Consider the following 18855-nt stretch of genomic DNA (forward strand, 5'->3'; position numbering starts at 1 on the left):
ACAACCCGCGTGGTAATGCAGGACTGCAACATCAATTTCAGAGTCAAGATAAGTCAATTTACAATACATAATGATATGTCTTTATTTCATCAACAGAAATGGTGTCTAGACAAAATTCAGTTAACACTAGCAATTCAAATGAATGAAAAGGGTTGGGTTTTTTTTTTCATTTTTGTTTTTTGCACAATACTGTATTTACAATGAGTAAATGACGTTTTAAATTCATTAGTTCATAGCAATGCTTTTTTTCCAAAAAGGTAAAAATTCTTAGTAACAGAGAGTAAGCATCAACAGCCACCTCATTTATTTATACAATAAAAATCACAAGAAACCACAGTCACCTAGAAAAAAAAATAAAGACAAGCTTAAGAACTAGTACAATAAAATGATGCATTGAATTAAGTTACATTAATCGCATAGAATTTGTGTAAAAAGTATGTAGAAAAAACACCTGATGTAACCTGTTACAGTCATTGACCAGTTATGAGAGGTACAGAGGGTTATACAGGTAGATATGTGTGAAAACTGTCCATACTGTTTGACCTGGGGAGGAAGAGAAGAGGGGTTGCACCCCCTTGCATACACTGATAAAACCCTGTTTTGAATATGGCCTCTGAAGTTTGTAAGGCATATATAAGAGGTGCACTTGTTACCAACTGGTTCTGGAACAAACTCTTAGGGCATCCCCACCCTTGAAATCAAAGGTGATGCTGGAAATTTATAGTAAACAAACACGCATCAAAAATCACCAGAGTGTTTAGTATAATTTCTGCCAGTCTGAGGGATCCAGATATTTTCAATCAGAGCATAAGTCGTAGTGAAAACAGTATCTAAAACATGCACGTTTCTCTCAGGTATATCACAAACTCAGGATAACACCATCCCATGAAAACACAGAGTTTGCAGGCAGCGGATCCAAGCCGCAAGTGCCCACGTCACGCCACCGCTCCCTCCTGCACCCTGATGCTGTTTCGGAGGTTGCTCTGCTCTGTCAGAGACGATCCCAGGTGGGAACGTCAGCTCGGGCTCGGGCTTGGCCCAAATGCAGTGGCTCGCTGGACTCGTAGCCTGCTTCTAAGCAATCGATGAAATCAAACACTGCTAGTTGCTGTTTCCATTTTAGGACACTAGTTTCTTTCTGCATGCCCTGAATTCACCAAAAGGGACAACAGCGATACCGCATGAATCACGCAGCGAATTTCACCTACATGAAGGACTCTTCCCACAGTTAGTGGAATTCACGGGCAGGAATCACCTAACCGGGTGTTTATCAGTTGTTTGTTTCGGGTAGTCACCTTAAAAAAAAGGTACTTCTAGGACTCCTTCCTGCCAAAAAGTGGTTTTATTTGCAAAAATGGCAACATTGTATGTGTAATACCTTAAAATGCCTATCAATATTTGCATTTGATATAAATAATGCCTATCTTGGTGGAGTGTAGGAAAATACTGTACACTTTCTTTTTGTAAGTAATGCCATTAAAACTTCGAGAGTAAAGAGTATAATTATTCTACAGACCACCACCAACAGCTCTTTTAAATATTCACACAGTATTGAACATATTCATATACACATATATTGTATTCTGCAGCATCAGATCTGATGCCTGAGTCATGAAATACTCCAAGGAGTATTATAAATATACATATATGTATTATAAACAGGAAAATACACAAACACACACTCTGACTGGAATTATATATGTATGTATACATACATACATGTGTATATATATGCATATAAAATTAACTTGGACTGTGTTGGCAGAGACAAAACTGAAATGAAGTCAAAATACGTTGAGAAAATTTCTAGTATGAAACAGAACGTAAGTTCTTTATGTTAATGATTTTACTTTCACCTCACTTTTGATAAAAATAAGCCACTCTGTACTCAGCAGATCCTCTCCTTATGCAAAGGCCACCAGCTCCGCTGCTCCTACTGAAGCTAAACCTTCTCTAGACAGACCTAAAATATATACTTTTAAAATGCTGCAAACATAGACTACAACATCCATCTGAAGTGACCACCAAATACATTGCAAATCAGAAGAAAAGGTGAAAACAGTGCTCTTCAGTGGGATCACAGAGGATATGAAGTAGATCAGAATGCAAGCTTGTTTAAACCTGGCAAATGTCCACTTTGTCTCATTGCAAAATTCACCATAGCTCATTTCTGAAAACCTACACTTCTTCCTTTTTTTAACCACCCCAGTAGTGGATTACATGACACAAGTGAGGATGTTAACGTTGATTCTGGAATTGCAGTGTTTCATCGTGCTTTCTCCTAGTGGATCAGATTTCATTTTATTACAGGATTATACTGATTCTGGCATGCAAATTTGTTTTTTTATTAGGCAGTCATAAAGTTACGTACTAAAAATCTACCTATACATCTACGCATTTTAATTTCTATTTAAGCGCTCCTTAGAATACAGACTTGACAAAGTGTTGAACTCCAGATCAATGACCATACTATCAGCATTAATCACTTTTCCGGCAGCAGTTAATCCATTTAGCAAAGTTATTTATCTAGTTCCCACTCTCCTTTTCAAAGAGAAGTAGCAGTCAGCATACTAATCACTGTGGCTTGCCTTTGCAGCACGTTTTACTTCCTTGGGAAAAAATAATACAAGGATTAGATCCAAAAATATAGTGCATCTTAAAAGCAGCATATACCCTTAGAAAGACATTTAATAAATTACTTGTACAATATATAAAATAATAGTTTTATACTGCAGCATCAAACTCTGACGCCTGAGTCACCGTATGTTAGGAAGTCTGTGATATAAATACTGGGATGTCCTGATAACACAGCCAACATTTTTGCTTTTGTTTTGCTTGTTTTATGTTTTGTTTTCTTTTTCTTTTTTTTTTTTTCTGTTTTTGCACTACCTTTTTGTTCCAGAATCAGCCTGCAATGAGCTTTAATTGTGTTCAAGGCACCCCCAGAGAACGCAGAGAAACAAACACATTATATAGTGTAGTACTCACCTGACAAAGCATAACAAGCCTAAATGAAATGAGGTTTTTCTGGCAGTACAAGTATAGCCATTGCAGAGAAAAAGGCGGACTAGATACAGACTGGACAAAGCTTCAGGGACTCCCATGCTCAGGAGAGCAGTGCAGCGGCCAGCAGCGAAATGGGGTTTCATCACACACCACTCCTAAGCAACACCTGACTGATCAGATGCTGCATATATCTTCTTTGACAAAAGCAAAGAGATCCTTACTTACAGATCATGGTGACCACTGGCCAAACTCTTAAAATTAATAAATACTGGAGTCAGGTTTTTTTCTTTTAAACGATATTCTTTTGGTCAGTTGTTTGGATCTCATGACAAGAGTTGGGTATGTCAACTCACGTCCAGATCTGAAACTAATTCTCCCAGTGTCTCCCTTTAAAGTTAGCCCAGTAACAGTTTGGAGAGACACATGGTTCAGAACAGCAAAAAAACCTCAAAACAAAAAAGAAACAAAAAACAATCATCACCACCACCACCACCACCGAAAAATAAAAACCCACTGAAAAACCAAGATACATGTAAATATAGGAAGCAATGACACAAAATCAGCCACTTCTAATGGGGAAGAATGAAATCAAACATCCAGAAAAGCTCATGGGAGAGGGCAAGAGAGAAGAGAGAGAAAGATCGAGGAAGAGACACTTATTTGAGCAGTGGTTTTAAGTATCAGTTCCCATGACAGAGGAAATCAAGAGACCCAGCACCAGTATGAAGCCAGGTCAAACCTAAGGGCTGCAGCGCAATGGGTTGTGTGGGTGGGTTTTTTAAAACCATTGGAATGAGGTCAAGAGTACCAGTTGCACATGAGTTGTTAGCAGAGTAAATCTTCATGTCAGGAAGCAAGTTAAAACTTGGTTTTATACTCATAAAACATTCTATCTATTCATATATATAGGAGGTCACTTAAAAATAAAAAAAGGCAACAGAAAAACATCTTTAAAATACTGTGTCAGTTGACCCTTCCCTCCCTCCCACCCATCCCCCCCAAGTAGCTATGACTCTATAATGTGATTCACATTTAGTTTTAAATTCTAGCTTTCACCATGGTCTCATAGAAACAAAACTTCTCTGCGAAGCACAGAACTGCTTTGCAACGTCAATGAATTCAAAGGAAAATCAAATTCTCCCCAAAAGAGCTTCTCAGTCAGTTACCTGCAAAAGATGGCTGGGAGGGGGTTCAAATATATTTAGTTTAAGCTCTTTTAAAAAGAAAGGACGACTCCTCCTCCCTTTTTCAACCGTGTGAAATAGGAGTTTATGGCATTTGTATATAGTTGAACATCTAAAGGTAAGGATTTTGTACAGTAACGATTAATACTTAAACATAAATATTCTCCTACATTATATACTAGTTTTTCTTTGTACATGCGGAGGGAAAAAGTATTTTCAACAAACATGGCACATGCTATATGCATTTCCTCCGGGGTAGCTTGGCTACAAGAGTTTGGAGGAAGAGGGTAAAAGCAAGACTCTGTGGCAAGTGGGCGACAGTCCATGAGCACAGTCTCAAGATGTAAGAAGCGGAGAGAGGGAGCTGATTCCTCCTCCAAGGTAAAGACGCTGATCTACTGAGTGCCTCAAAAAAGTACCAGCACACACCTCTAGTGTAAACGTTAGCACAGAAGACCACATCATCACTCAGTGCTTCTGAGAAGCGGCTTCCCTCCCCCCCCGCCCCCCCGCCCCGCACTTTTTTTTTTTAAACAAGTGTGAACAGCTGGTCAATTTTTTCAGCGAGAGCAAACAATATCAGCCAGTAAAGCACACGACAGTTGTCGTCCAGGATAAAGCCGCGCAACCTGGCACACGTAGGGCAAAGAACCACAAAAGAAAAACTCAATACACTTAGAATAATAATAATAATTATTAAAGAGCATTAGGAGGACGTTTTTCTGTCTACGCTGTACATACAGATGTTACGCTCGGAAAGCTGCTGTCTCACACAGTCATAACACGAGTCAACATTGCTTAAGATACAAATCCAATACAGTTACAACTAAGCCAATTCACTGAGTAGTCTCCTTTGAGACAGCGCTCTTTTAGCTGCAGTTTGTGCTGAGGGCAATGCTGTAGGATGAGAGGATCCTGGAACACAAGGATTTGAAGGGTAAGCAACCAAACTGGGTGTTGACAGATGAATGTTTTGCTCTTAGAGGATACAGTGCCACCTTGACTTCTGTATGGAAACCAAAGTCAACGATTAGGGGTCTGAACCTGCAACTCTTCCTACCAAGGCAGGATCACTGACTTCACCAGACCCAGCTCTGCAGCAACTCAGGTCTGGTGAAGTAAACAGGGTAACATCTGGGGAAAGCTGAGGTGAGACTCTACGGACTAGTCGCAGTAGCAGTTGCTTTCATGAGTAAAGGCTGCAGAACTGGGGCTGGATGAAAAGCCCCCAAAAGTGTATCAATTTCCGTTTACTTTACTTTGTGGAACATATGATGAATTGATCCAGTTGTCAAATACTTTTTTCTTTAAGAGTGAAATATACTTTACCCTATAGGAATCCAAAAGCATCATTAACAGCACTTAAGCTTGGTATGTGAAACAGAAAGAAGTCTGAATACAAAAATAATTCAAGCAGATTCTCTTTACAAATTGTATAGTGAATTCAGTATTTGGCAAGACTGTTTTTCCTACATAATGATCTCCTGAGTGTTTGTCTATTAGCTAAAACTTTTCTATTTTCTTTAGGCCATAAAGCAAAGAAAACCATATACTCAAGTTATACTGAAGTCACAACTTCACTTATGAAAAGAGGTTTGACCAGAAACTCAGTGCAAGTGGCAAAGTTGACCATTACTGTACAGTATCTGCAAGAAAATAAAATAAATCCACATTGCTCAGGTGGCACGAAATGGCTGTGCCAAAAAAATTGTCTATAATAAAATCTCAAATAAGCTTCCAACATTAAAATTTTATAAATAAGTACAAATTGAGTGATATTGCTGAACTGCGAACTGAGAAAAAAAATCGTGTAACAAGTTACCAAACTAGTTCTAGCGTCAAAGACAAAAAAGGAATGTTGGAACTTGTTTATACAATATAAATGAAAGCTTCCAGTTTGTAGGATGAGAAAAATTGAGGCATGCAGGGACTTTTGCATATGGATATATATATTTTATATATATTATATATAATATGTACAGTTTAGCTATAAAACTTTGATGTGTAAAGAAGCTGTCTTCAATGAAAAATTGAACATTCAGAGCAAATTCCTGAGTTAGGGTTTTGTGACATGGGCCACTGAGAAAAAAGCTGCGGTTGGGTCCTCAGAGGTGTTATGTCCATCCCTGTTAAGATTGAAATTAACATACAAAAACAGACAGTGTTGCCACTGTTTAATTCCCTGCCTGAGCGAGGGATAGCACCATTGTGAAGATAACTCCTGCTTGTAGAGAGGAGGGAATACTTAAAAACAGTATTGCTGCTAAGACCACTGTAGTGTGCACCAAATACGTTCTTCTAGACAACAAATGAACACTGCCACTGGCTGACTGAAGAACACCTGACCAGGTGTAACGTTAAGGTTACAAGTCACTAGGTGTAATCTTTCCTAGGTTGTTCATCTGTTGTACATTTATCAGTCATTTCCTGACAGAAGTCTACCGTGACCGTTTGGCTACTCTGTTCTAGCGGAAGCTCTCTCTCAGGGTAAGTACCTTGGTCAGCTCCATCCAACCCGCCGCCGGCCGTGCAATTTTCGGAGACGTTGTTCGGCAGCCAAGGTGCTCCAAGCTGCACCGAGCCTTGCTCCGAGCAGCACTGCATGCTTTCCCCAACACACTGGGATGTCACCAGGCTCTGCTCTACTCCCGCTGGCGAAGGGCTGATATTGGTGGCTGTTTGTAGATCCATAGGTCTGAGAACGGGGCAGTATCGGTGGAGAGCTTGGATCTGCTCAGGGCTCTGCATGTCTCTACACACTTCTTGGGAAAGACACGAGAAGTTATCTAACAATTCTCCCATGCTTGCTTTCAGCTGGTTCCTTTCTGAGAGCAATTTCTCTTTCTCACACACCTGAAAAAGAAAGAAGGCATCTCAGTTTGGCCGAAGGCCATCCCCTGGCTGCGTGCACCACGTACACGTGCAGCAGTACCCCAAAAGAACACTACCACGTTACATTTACTTTTATATGGGCAGAGGACAAGTCACAGAGATATCAGCTATTTTGGCCACCGTGAGTTCTGTGTGGACTGTAGCTTGGGAACCACCTGGGGGAAATACATTTGTGCTGGGAGACAATGGAGTCACGAGTTATTCCCAAGAGACCGTTAACTCCCTCAGTAAACTAACACTGCTCGATGTATGATGAAAAAAACTCTGCAAGAAACATTTTGGTGGAGAAACGCCTTTGTCCATTCAGATAACAAGGAAGTAGGGCCTACTTCCCGAAGCGAGGATGTGTTCTGGAAGTTCAGTTCACCCTCTAGATGCTGGGACAGTCAGGCAGGCAGGGCGCTCCCCACTTCAGCTTGTGTGTCCGCTGAACACTCATTCTCACTGCGATGTTATGTTATTCAGAGGAGGGGGCCTGGGGAAGTGCGTGCTCTGTGGCCTGTGCCGTGGCTCATTTTCTAACATCCTGGTACTTACAGGTTTGATTTTCACTTAATCAAGATATTTTTACAAACCCTAAAGGTAGGCGGGCTCTTTGATTCACACTCAGTGCATCAAACTCAGAGTCATTTTCCCTTTGCTCTGCTCAAGCAAAGCTCTCCCTCCTGTGCTCACAAATATCCCCTCACACCAGGATCTAACTCGAGCAGCTTCAGTCAAGAGTTTCACTGTATCAGCACACGGCTCTCGGAGGGAACAGGGTGAGCGACAGGACAGTGCCAGTGAGGAGGAAAATGGAGAAAGTCTCTTTAGGACTACTTGTGTGAGGGACTTTTAAAACTGGGAAAAGGAGCTCAGGTTGCTCCATGCGCAACAGAGCGCCAGCTGTGAATCCAGAGGTTTCTGTCAGTTTGGGATGATGAAAAAGGTACAGAGATATCCAACCAACCAGAGTTTGCCTAGCCCCAGGCAAGTTCTAGGTGAGCGCTGAGAGGGTAAGATTCAGCTGCCTCTTGCAATGTCTCCTGCAGCGTGAGGTGCTATTAGCCATAGCACACTGTGCTGTGAATGCAGAGAGCCGGCTCATGTCCAGAGTAGTGTCTGGACTAGTAAGGCCCAAGGCCAGCTGGGGTGCTGCATGCCGTGGGGACAGACCCCGGACTGGGGCTGTGGGAGTAACCCGAGGCTGGGCGCAGCTCAGGAGCCCTGACACCGCGCAGGCCACATACAGGCTCAGACCTCATGTGGCCTGCAAGGCCTTTGCGGGGTGGGTGTGCTGCTCTCCCCGTGCTCAGGAGTGAGGCAGGAGAGGCCAGGTACAGAGCCAGAGCCAGGCTCGGGTTACCCCTCTGAAAACTGTGGCTAACTCGGTGCAGAACAATCAGGATGGTCCTGCTGCATCGCATTCCCCACTGTTCCTCTCCCAGGGAGGCTGGCATACTGCTCGAGGGAGTATTTCCGATTTCGTACAGAACCAGAGCTATATCCAGAGCTAAGCTGGCCCTGAAAACAGTGCAGCCATATACCCCACCTAGTGACACTGCTAAACCTAAACTGTCTCTGCTTCTATGGCATGAAAACTCTACAACTTGGATATTCCAACTATGGGTGGCTGAAAGCTGATAGTATCACTAGGTCCAAAGCCTGCACTGGAAGCATACAGCTGTGCGAATGACAGAGAAAAAGAGAACAGTGTACATGAAAAGCACCAACTGCTAAAATATTGATAAATCTATCAGGAAAGCATAAAAATAATAAAAAAATAAACAGATGCTCAAGTACATCTTGAGATAATGAATTATGGAAGAGAATATGCTAGGAGTTTGCAGGAAAAAAGGGGAATGTGAGTGGGTGATGGATGAGTGAGGGAAAGCAGGCAGAAGAAATTACCTATCAACCTCAGAGGATATAATCGTTTCACTCACTGTCTGCTCTAAAACCATCTGCCTCTGTCAAGAAGACGGGTGACTTACGGGTGGTAAGAACAGTGAGTGGGGAGAAAGGGTCTTTCACACCCCCCTGCCCCGACCAAGTGAAAGACCCTTAAACCCTAGTGCCGTAACGAAGGATACTGGAAATTACTGGTCACAAAGTGGAGAGAAGATGACAAAGGAATTTCCACGGACCACATATTATGTCAAGTCAACTGGAGATTCTCTGCTACTGCTCGTTTTCCTAAGAGAAAAGTTAGATCCTGAAGCAGGATACAGAATAGGTAGAGGGAGAGGGCAGGAGTGCTGGAGAGAGGAAGTTAAGGTTGCATGAGCTTGTTTGATTTTGTCACTTTATACTCTTACACACCTCATGATTCTTTTGCTTCTGCAGCCACTTTTTTCAGAACGCTGCATCAGATCCCATATTGCTATATACTCGAGTACAGCTTACTAAGTAGACATTTCAACGTTTCTTTTAAAGACTCCCACACCTCAAAGGGTTTTTGATTCCTGAAAGCTGGCAGAGAGGAAGCTCTCAAGGTCACTTATACGTCTTGCATTCATTTCTCAGATGTATGTGTGCTAGGGGGAGAAGGGGACCTGAAAAGTTGATTATGTCTAAACAGAGTTGGTTACGTTAAATAATGAAGGTCATTTCCCAGGATGCCATAAACTAAATGAACCCAAATTAATTTTTAAGCGAAGGGTATAGGTATCAAACCGAACAGCCCCATGCTGGTCCAACCATTTCAGTGCTGCCCCCAGTGCTCACCCATATGGAGAACGAGAGATGTGTACGCTTCTCCATCGAGACATCAGTTCAGTGCACAGAGACGGGTGTCTGCAGCTAAGACTGAGGCTGCTTCTCCCGACAACCTCAAGCAGGCACCTCTTTTTCACCCTGCAGAATCTCTGACTCATCCAGCACATGCTGCGGATTACGCTTGGTGAAGGAAGCAGCTACTCAGTATTTTGTTTATCTTTGATGCTTTGTTTGTTTTGCATCATTCAAGCACAACTATGAAAAATGTTTTTGTTTTTCTTGTTTTTCCCTAGGGCTTCAGCACCACAGCATTCGAAGGCCTCACAAGCCTCCCAACCAGCTTGTGGGGGTCAGTGTCACCTCTGTTTTACAGATGGGAAACAGACACGCACAGCTTTGTGTCATTTGTGGGGTGCTGATAACTCAGCTCCTTCTGACAGATCCCTGCCTCTTTCACACTGAGTTTGCTACAGCGTAAGAGAACAAAATATGATGGAGCCTACTTTAAAGGCCACTTTCAACATGCAACCTGCTATCACAAGAACCAGAAGTGCCCCATTTCCCAGACCCACTGTGTTCAATTTACAATTAAGCACATTTCAAATGTGTATATAGAGATTTAAGCCAAAGGTTCCAAATAACATTTAATTTTAATGGAAACTGGGTGTGCAAACAATCTCTGCTGGCACGGAAATTGGCCTCGGCTCCTTTTGCTTTATCTGTATGAATAAATACATTCATCACTCCAGAGATGGAGTTTAACGCTGCACTCCTAAATCCATGCTGCATAGAGACATTAAAGCTTCCTGTCCTGTGTACTGCGTACCCACACCTTTCATAACGGCTGAACTGAGACTCTTACATTATTTTGATGTATTGGAAAGCTTTCAGCACTTTCAAGAAGCTCAAGAGGTGTCAACCCATCTTGAAATTCCAGTGCTGTCTTCCTCCAGCTGCGCGTTCATGCTGTTTCCTTCATGGACAACATCGTGCACACCTGCTACCTAGCGGCTAAGTCATCTTTTCATCACACCTCACTGGTGAGTCATTCCTATGCAGGAAATGACACCACTGCCTCTCTTCTCCATGCTTAGAAGACTGCCCTTAGCTGCATGTTGTCTGATGAATATAATTATCCCAGCACTGCCCTCCGTGCACCGTTGGTGTGCATGAGTGGCAGAGTGAAGGGTCATGGTGGAAGACATGACCCTCGTCTCAGGGCTTTTTTTGTTGTGTACCAGCTTGCTTTCTCAAAGGGCAGAGGAAGAAAGAGGAGGAGGGACAGGGCCCTCAGACCTCAGGGGCCCTGTCAGAAGGGATAGGAGTCTTTTCATTTAAGGTGCCTAGAACTGGGATGTCTACATCTGACACAGCTCTCCAGGTGATCTTACTTAGTCATGGAGAGAAATAGCCTGTACTTCATCTCCCCTGCTCTAGGATGAGACAAATAAGACTTGTCAGGAATTCATTTCTCTTTACTGATTATAAAGGAGATCAAGATGATTAGCTCCACTGCAGGTGTCTATATTGTGGACGTCTTCGTTTAGCCACAAAAACCACACCTGAGGTGTCCATACCACGAGTAAAAGGAGAGAGGAATGTTCTGAGCAGGCTTTTAGTCTCACTGCTGTCATCTCACCTCCTTAGATTAAAATGTGGGAGCACTGAACAGTAGCACCTTGGCACACAGGAGACCCTTCCCACGAGCTCTGGGCCAATAAGCAGTGCATGCTTTTACCCAGTCCTCTAAGGAGAACACTGTTGCCAAACACCTGTCAAGTAGGGTTGGGGCAAACCAACAGCCATCACTTGAATCACGGTGCGGTTTGCTCCATGACACACCAGCAGTGAGAGAGACGGAGGAAGACAGCAGGGCATATCCTTGCCATCTTGCTGCCCTAAACCAAGTGAATGCCCCCTTGTCTGCGTATTTACACTCTTGGCTTTTTCATTTCCCTTGCTATTTCCGCAGTGAATTAAAGAGCTAAGAGAAGGCATAGCAAGCTGAAATATCCTGAAAACAAAGAGCTGCCCTCTACCACACCAAAAAATACAAAAAAACCTCAAAAAATACAAAAATACAGAAAACCTCAATGTGGAGGTGAACTTGGCCCTGCTAGAGTAGGGCACTGGACCAGATGACCTCCAGACGTCCCACAACACCTAATCTGGAGGGTTCTGTGAATCCTGTCAAATATTCTTGTGATGGTACGTGGGCACGTAAGTCAGGTTTGGATGAGGAAGTGCCACTGAGGATGAACCATAAGTACTTGAGGGTCAGTTAAAGCAGACCTTTCCCCCTTACTGGAAAACATGCGAGAAGAGAACTGTGATACAGACTTCCTTTGGCTTCTGACTCACTCAACCCCTGCTTTTGATCTATCAAAATAAAGAGATACTTAGGCTTCACCTCACTGCAATTTTGTATTTGCCATCTCTATTCTGTACGTACACATATGAATATACTTCTGTCAATTACATGTTTGTATTAGTGGGTTCATTCAGTTGCGAGCAAGCTAACTGAACCCACTGAGCAGGAACAGTTCGCAGGACCCTCTAGCCGGTGGCCGGCTGGAGCTGCCGAGGCAGCAGCGTGCCACTCACCAACTTGCGGATTTCACATTCTAAGTTCTGAATACAGTCCAGTTTTCTCTTGCGGCAGCGCTGGGCTGCAATTCGGTTCTTACTGCGCCGGCGAACGTCGTGGATGAACTCTAGCTGTTCTGAGGTTAACTTGTGCATCTTTATCATCATCTGGAAATCATTCCTTGGAAGATCTGTGATTTGATCAACAGGAAAAGGAAGTTTCACCTAAAACAAACAAATACAAGACAAGAGCAAACACAGAGTCATATTTTGCTTGCTGAATGCAAGCTGAACAATGCTGAGCGGAAGGACTTTTTGCTATGCTCCTACCCCCTAAATAAACAATACACAGAAGGTTTTACAATGAGCAAGTTTTTACCACTCCCTTGTGGCACACTGTGGAGGACCAGTTGTGGTAAGCATCTCAGTAATTATACTGAAACCAACAACACAGATGAATCCCAGGTAAAAGTTTGGTCTTTCTAAGAAGCTAATAAAAAGATTTTCTTGCATTAAAATGAGGCTCTATTTACTAAGGGATGCAACCTTTCGGAAACGGTGAAGTGCCTCCCTGCTACTGATTTCAAAGTAATTTCAAGGAACGAGGTAATACTGCAGCAGGAAACCTGTCTCTGCATGGCCTGCAGGACTGAAAGCTTAATTAGGTGTGAGGTTAAAAATGCTACCTTTCACCTCAAGTGCATGAAAAATACTGTATCACAATTAGGACAGGTCTCATAGGCAGTGTTTCAAATAAGCAGTGTGCCATATCAAAAGAAAGGGTCAGAGCAGTGGGAAGAAACATCTTCTACCCTCCTAAAATATTCACATGTTGAAATAAACCAGTACTTTCTAAAATTTGACTGTTTGTGTGGAGCGGTACCAGAGCTGCATTTCTTGAAAAAATAAATAGTCTAAAATCTCAGTTATTTGCAGTAGAACATTTTGCCTAGTGTCCCTGAACGGCCATTCTGTTCTGACACTAGACTATGCGACATTAGCTACAGGTTTTCAATTCAGAAATTCTAACCATGTCTCAAACTCTTATTGATTATGCATTAAAACAAAGCAAAACAAAAAGCTGGAACGATAAACACAGACTTTCGCAAAACCTGCAGAAAGGCTGATGTGCTGAAACACTTCACTTCTGCTTGTTTCTCCCCAAACCTATCAGCTTGCTCTAATTAAAGAGACCACCTTGCCCTACAGACCCTGCTTCACTCGTAGTGCGAGACAGATAATATGACTAAGAAAACAATACTGTTCCTGGGTGGACTGCTCTATTTGGTGATCAAATACTGATTTATTTGACAAAGCAGAAGGGGAAGACAATAACTGAATTGGTCCTCGCTTTCTTTTTTGAGTCATACCCACACTGTCCAAAAGGTGGCAGTACATATTTGCATTTCTGCCCTGATTCGGTACAATCCAATCGCTTTTGAACAAGGAGACTATTCTGTACAACAGGCTACCAGAGAAAATACACTTAATTTCTCCAGCCAAGCAAAAGATTCTGGTTGAAAAGGTTCCTTTGATACTTAAAACATGGTTATCGCCTCAAAGGGTGCACTTTAATCGCTTGGAGATAAAGAAAGTAACAGCAGAGATTAGCAATAAAAGACGGTATTTTCGTTTTAAAGAGTTCAGTTTGTTTACTCAGAACGGTTTGCGAGAGACACAAACACGCACCGCCGACTTGGCCATGCACAGCTGCATGCTCTCGCCACGCAGCCAGGCGTGTCCACAACCAGCTCACTGCCCTGCTTATGAGCTTGCATTTTCTTGAGCAAAATCTTTTGTCTTTGCTCTATTTCTCTCCAGGCCTGGGCCACGGGAAATTCAGTACACACCCCTAACTGCAGGCTTTCGCTTGCTTTCATGCCCCTGCACATTGCTCCTCTGTCCCGCCTGTGAAACTCGGCCCCCCGCGTACTGCTGCGTAACACGTTACTTTATGGCTCAATATAAAGCAGCAAGAAATACCGGACTAACGCTGCCGCCCCAATCCCCCAAACTTCTGCTTGTGCGCACAAACACTGACCTTAGACACAGTGACGTGGACTACCTTGTTTACCGACTGCTAACTAATGACATGAAACCTATTTGAGTTCCCCTGCATACCCTTTGGACAGTAAACATAAACTTAGTGTCAAGTGGGTTTTCCCTCAGCCTTCAGCCAGGGGCTGAAAACGAAAACAGCCTGTAGAGTCCTCTGAAAGACACCACAGTTTCACTACAAAAACAGGCCTTTCACATGCCGAGTTCCTCCTTGTTTTCTTAACTCCACAGCTGAAAGCAATGTTAGCTTTATTTCTCCCTCTCCCTGCTTTCAAAACGTATTTATTTGCGAGCAGGAAATGTGCTTGCAGTTTGAGTGGGAATGAAATGGAATCTACTTAAATCTGTCAGGTAGAAGTAGCTGAAGGGAAATGGGAAAATAAATAGAAACAGATTCATAAAGAAAAGGGGATTGAAAACAAAAATATCAACACAGCAGTCCAAAGACTGCTATCAGGAAAACCACAATAATCCCACTCCTGTCATGTGTAGCACTGTGCAGGAGTAAAGAAGTGAAAGGGACAGAGAGTGGAAGCAAGGTAGACTCATTTCCTTTGCCACACAGGTAATTTCCATCGCTGCTTTCCCTCTTCTCAATTAGTTATCAACTAAAAAAAAAATCCTCTGGCATGGATACAATGAATAGCCATACTGGGGTACTGCTGCAATAAGATGCTACTGATGTTTTACATCAGCGCAGGGCAAGATTCTCAAGCAGCATTAATTACAACAAAGCTATATGTCAATTGAGAAGAGCTGGTGATTGTGCCACGGGTGGGATTCATCTCATCTACCTAGAGCTATCTGAAAGTATGGGTTGGGACTAGCTAGTGTCCAGGTTCCTGCTATGGGCATCAGGGGCAGAGGAAGGCGTTCAGAAAGCAATTCATCCCACACGGCTTGTCCCTCTCCATGTCTCCACAGACGAGGCATAGACAAGACGCTATACCTTAAGCACTTAAGGTTAGGTGAGGGAGATCTCACTTGAGGTGTCTCTGAAAAAGGACAGCCAAGCTTTTCTAATGTGTAGGAAAAAAACAAAACCAAACCGAAAGTATGTGTCCTCCTAAACTTTTCTTTTTAATAACTGTGAATTTTATACAGGAAATAACTGTGTACTCTTTGGTTTGGACTATTTCAAATTAGAAGTGCAAGAAGGATTCCTGTTCCACGAGTTACTACAGCCAGAGCTAACCGCATAGACAACGCAGCACTTAATCCTTGCTATTAGCACAACCACCCTTTCCCGGAACTTTTACACCAATAGCAGAGGCTCTGTTTTCACCTCGCAACACACATGCCAGCACTTTCCGCTACTGCTGCCACCTCTATCGCCCCTGAATTCTAGCAGGTAACACTCCTTAGAAGGACAGTCAACCCACCCTGGTGAAAAATAAAACTTGTGTATCATTTTGTGGTATTCTTTCCCTGCATTAGCATTAGGATGCCAGTCTAAATGCCATTACTTTGCACGGCTAGTAGTAGTAGTGATCTAGATAGACAGGGACAGCCATTGACTCAACAAATGAAAGACCCATATATAACCAATTAATTCCTTCAAACTTCACTAGTTAGTGCTAGCCTGGATCATACGCTACTTAGTGCTGCGCTGCTCACATTCTGTACCAGTTACTGCTGCTGCTCTCTCCCTTTTCTTTTTTTGAGGGGGGAAAAAAGGAGGTCTTCATCTGGAGCTGGCCCCCACCTTCACTGCTGACTTGGCTACAATGCTTATGATTCCACAGGAAGCCAAGTGAGACCAGTGCTCTGCGATTTAACACAGCTCCTCCTTGCCCCGGCCTTGGCTTATGGAGCATGAAGCTCCAAAAGCCACCACTGCTGAATACAAAAACTACCCCGTGGCCCCAGTGACTCTGCAAATTCTGCACAGACATCAACAGATACATACCATCTCATGTTTATATACTTAACCCTACGCACACTTACAGTGTCATCCTATGCACTGTGAGATATGAGGTTGATCTAGCTGTAAATGGTTATCTTGCTCAGTTAAGCTGGAGAATGAAAAATGTCTGAGATGAAATCAGACACATTACCCCTAAGCACAACTCATGATTGAAGGGCTGTCTGGGCTCAGTTTTGGTGAAAGACTCATTTCAGAAACAGTCCAAAAGGGAGACAGCGACCCTTCTTTTATCTGCAAATTTTTGCAAAATTTGTCAAGGGTCGGGCACGGAATTTTCATAGTAAAACAGTCATCACCATGAGGAGCTTTCCAGTCTATGGAAACTAGAATTTGAAACTTGAAAATGAAGTCACCTGGGTAAGGGCCTCATCCCTCTTTCTTCCTTCTCCACCAGCTAGAGTCCTTCTTCCAGTCTGATCCCACCAGTCACCCAATCTTTTCCCACTCCCACCTCTTTTATAGCAAGCGGTTCTTGTTCTGGTCCTGCCAGTTACCTCCCCTTCCCTACCCAAGGTCTTCTCACTGGGTGACGTTTATTCCAGTGAGCCAATGATCCTGACTTAGCTGCTCAGGATGGAAGGTAACAGCTCTTTGGATGCTGTGATTTACTGCGTTTGCTTATTCTTACTGCATTCACTGTCATGATGCCCAGGCTGTTTACATGACATGCCTTGGAATCCATCAACATTCCCAAATATAACAGAGCAAAACACACATCCCCCAACTCCACAGAACAATGGCAGAAAAAGGCCCAGACAGTAAGTTGTGCACACAGGACTACAGCACCTGCCGTCAGTGGGAAGCACAAGCAGAGGAACAAATCTTGCTGCTCTTCCTCCACATAGCTACATTTGGGCTTATAAGTGTTTCCAATTGGACTGAACTCCAGAAGATAAGGCAACATTCACTAGCTCCTATGGGGTTGTCCTGGCAGGAGCAGAGAAAAGGCATCCGACTTAACCTGGACCGAAGCTATGCAAGCAGCGCAAAGCTAATGAGCTGTCCTTTGTATAACAGAGAGGACAGAGAGGATGTACTCTCACTGGTCTTCCTACCCTGCTGCTTCCTGCAATTGGTAAGGCCTTCAAAACTGACCTCTTCTTTTCATGTGGCACTCACACGAGCTTGGCAGAGGATCCTAAGAGGAGAACGGTGAACCCAGACAGCAGTGTTGTACCAAGGAGCCAGGTCTGGAAAAGCCCGCATCTGCCGGCCCTTGGCATCCAGCCTGGCACAGCAGGATTGACTGCCATGTATTTACCTGGAGTCAACTTCAATCTCACCTCCTGAGGGCCATGAGGGGTGTTTGGGTCACTAAATGCTGCCTGCAAGGACACTGCAAGGACACTGCTGTGCAGCTCGGCAGAGACAGCCACTCAGCAGTCTAGTACTTAAGTTACGCCAGATTTCAGGAAGCTGGTTGATGAAAGCTGTTTCTCGGCAACACAAGTGGGAGACTGGGTTGGGCCCAGACACCTGCTAACTCTTTCCCTTGGGGTCATAGGAACACATGGAAATCACATCACCAGTCCCTGTCCCTGGAAGGAGCCCAACCTCCTTTAGCAGGTTAGCAGGTGTGAGCTGCATCAGCCCTGCGGCCCTCTGTTTGCCCAGGACAGAAATGAACCGTATTTGTTGGCAAAAGGTACTGCTTGTACAGTAGCTGTTGCACCTTTTTTTTCCTTCTAACAGCTACTTACAGTTACTGTCTCCTGCAACATGCAATTCTATTAGTTTACAGGAAGCACAGAGAACTTCTTAATCCCAACAGTCATCTTAGATGTCAAGGTGTCAAAGGACAGTGTAGTATCCAACGAATCATGCCAATTTACCTGAGAAAGTATTTCTTTCTTTGCATCTCCCTACAGGTGCAAGCTTACCATGTACAAGGACCCACAGACTCACCACGGGCTTCAGAGAACGGGGGGCAAGGAGGCGATGCCACGGCTAAGGCCTTTAACCCAGCAAGCAGGACACTTGGACTGAGCTGGGTCTTCAGCCCGTGACTTGGACCTGTATTCAGATCACATACCACCGGTGCTTAAAATGCTGTCCCGACCTCTTTCCATTAGCTATATAGTAGGCGGTCTGAATTGTTCAGTTAAGTTTCCCCAGCTTCCATCCGCACAATGGGTATGAAAACACCCCCCTACATTAACAGGCTTTTCTGAGAATAGGAATAGTACAGAACACCTGACAAGCCATACGGACACTTGAGAAGGGCAGATCAGGAAAAGACATGAAGGGCGATGAAGTGCAGTATTTCGCGGAGAAATCTGCTTTTGTAGAAAACGTTTCAAGCAACAGAAAGAGTACTTCAAGCACGCCAGTAAGGGCTTGCTGATTCTGCTCAGCGCATGGCAGAATTGATTTTAGGCTGCACTGAAATAATTCGGTGTTTAAAGGACCTGCCTGAAATTTCAAGTTTGTCATTGAAAACTCTTACTGTTGTTGTAATCCAGTAATTCCTTACTACTTGCACGAATACCACGCCTGTTAACTGGA

General features: G+C 43.5%; 1 protein-coding gene across 22 annotated transcripts in view; it reads right to left on the reverse strand.

Moving 5' to 3' along the window:
• Window positions 1-53: 53 nt before the first annotated feature.
• Window positions 54-18855, reverse strand: part of BACH2 (BTB domain and CNC homolog 2) — a 202408-nt gene continuing 183606 nt past the window's right edge. For 21 of the 22 annotated variants that reach the window (XM_068937786.1, XM_068937801.1, XM_068937799.1 and 18 more), the window contains 3 exons: window positions 12384-12590; window positions 6686-7043; window positions 54-5196 (listed from right to left, as the gene is read on the reverse strand). In XM_068937786.1, the coding sequence (XP_068793887.1) occupies window positions 5060-5196; window positions 6686-7043; window positions 12384-12590 (702 nt within the window). In that variant the 3' untranslated portion in view covers window positions 54-5059. Of the gene's footprint in view, window positions 7044-12383; window positions 12591-18855 lie in introns of all 22 variants that reach the window. The other variant, XM_068937781.1, reaches the window with a different exon arrangement.

Source organism: Struthio camelus, chromosome 3 (assembly GCF_040807025.1).
Source record: "Struthio camelus isolate bStrCam1 chromosome 3, bStrCam1.hap1, whole genome shotgun sequence".
NCBI classification, from domain to species: Eukaryota; Metazoa; Chordata; class Aves; order Struthioniformes; family Struthionidae; genus Struthio; species Struthio camelus.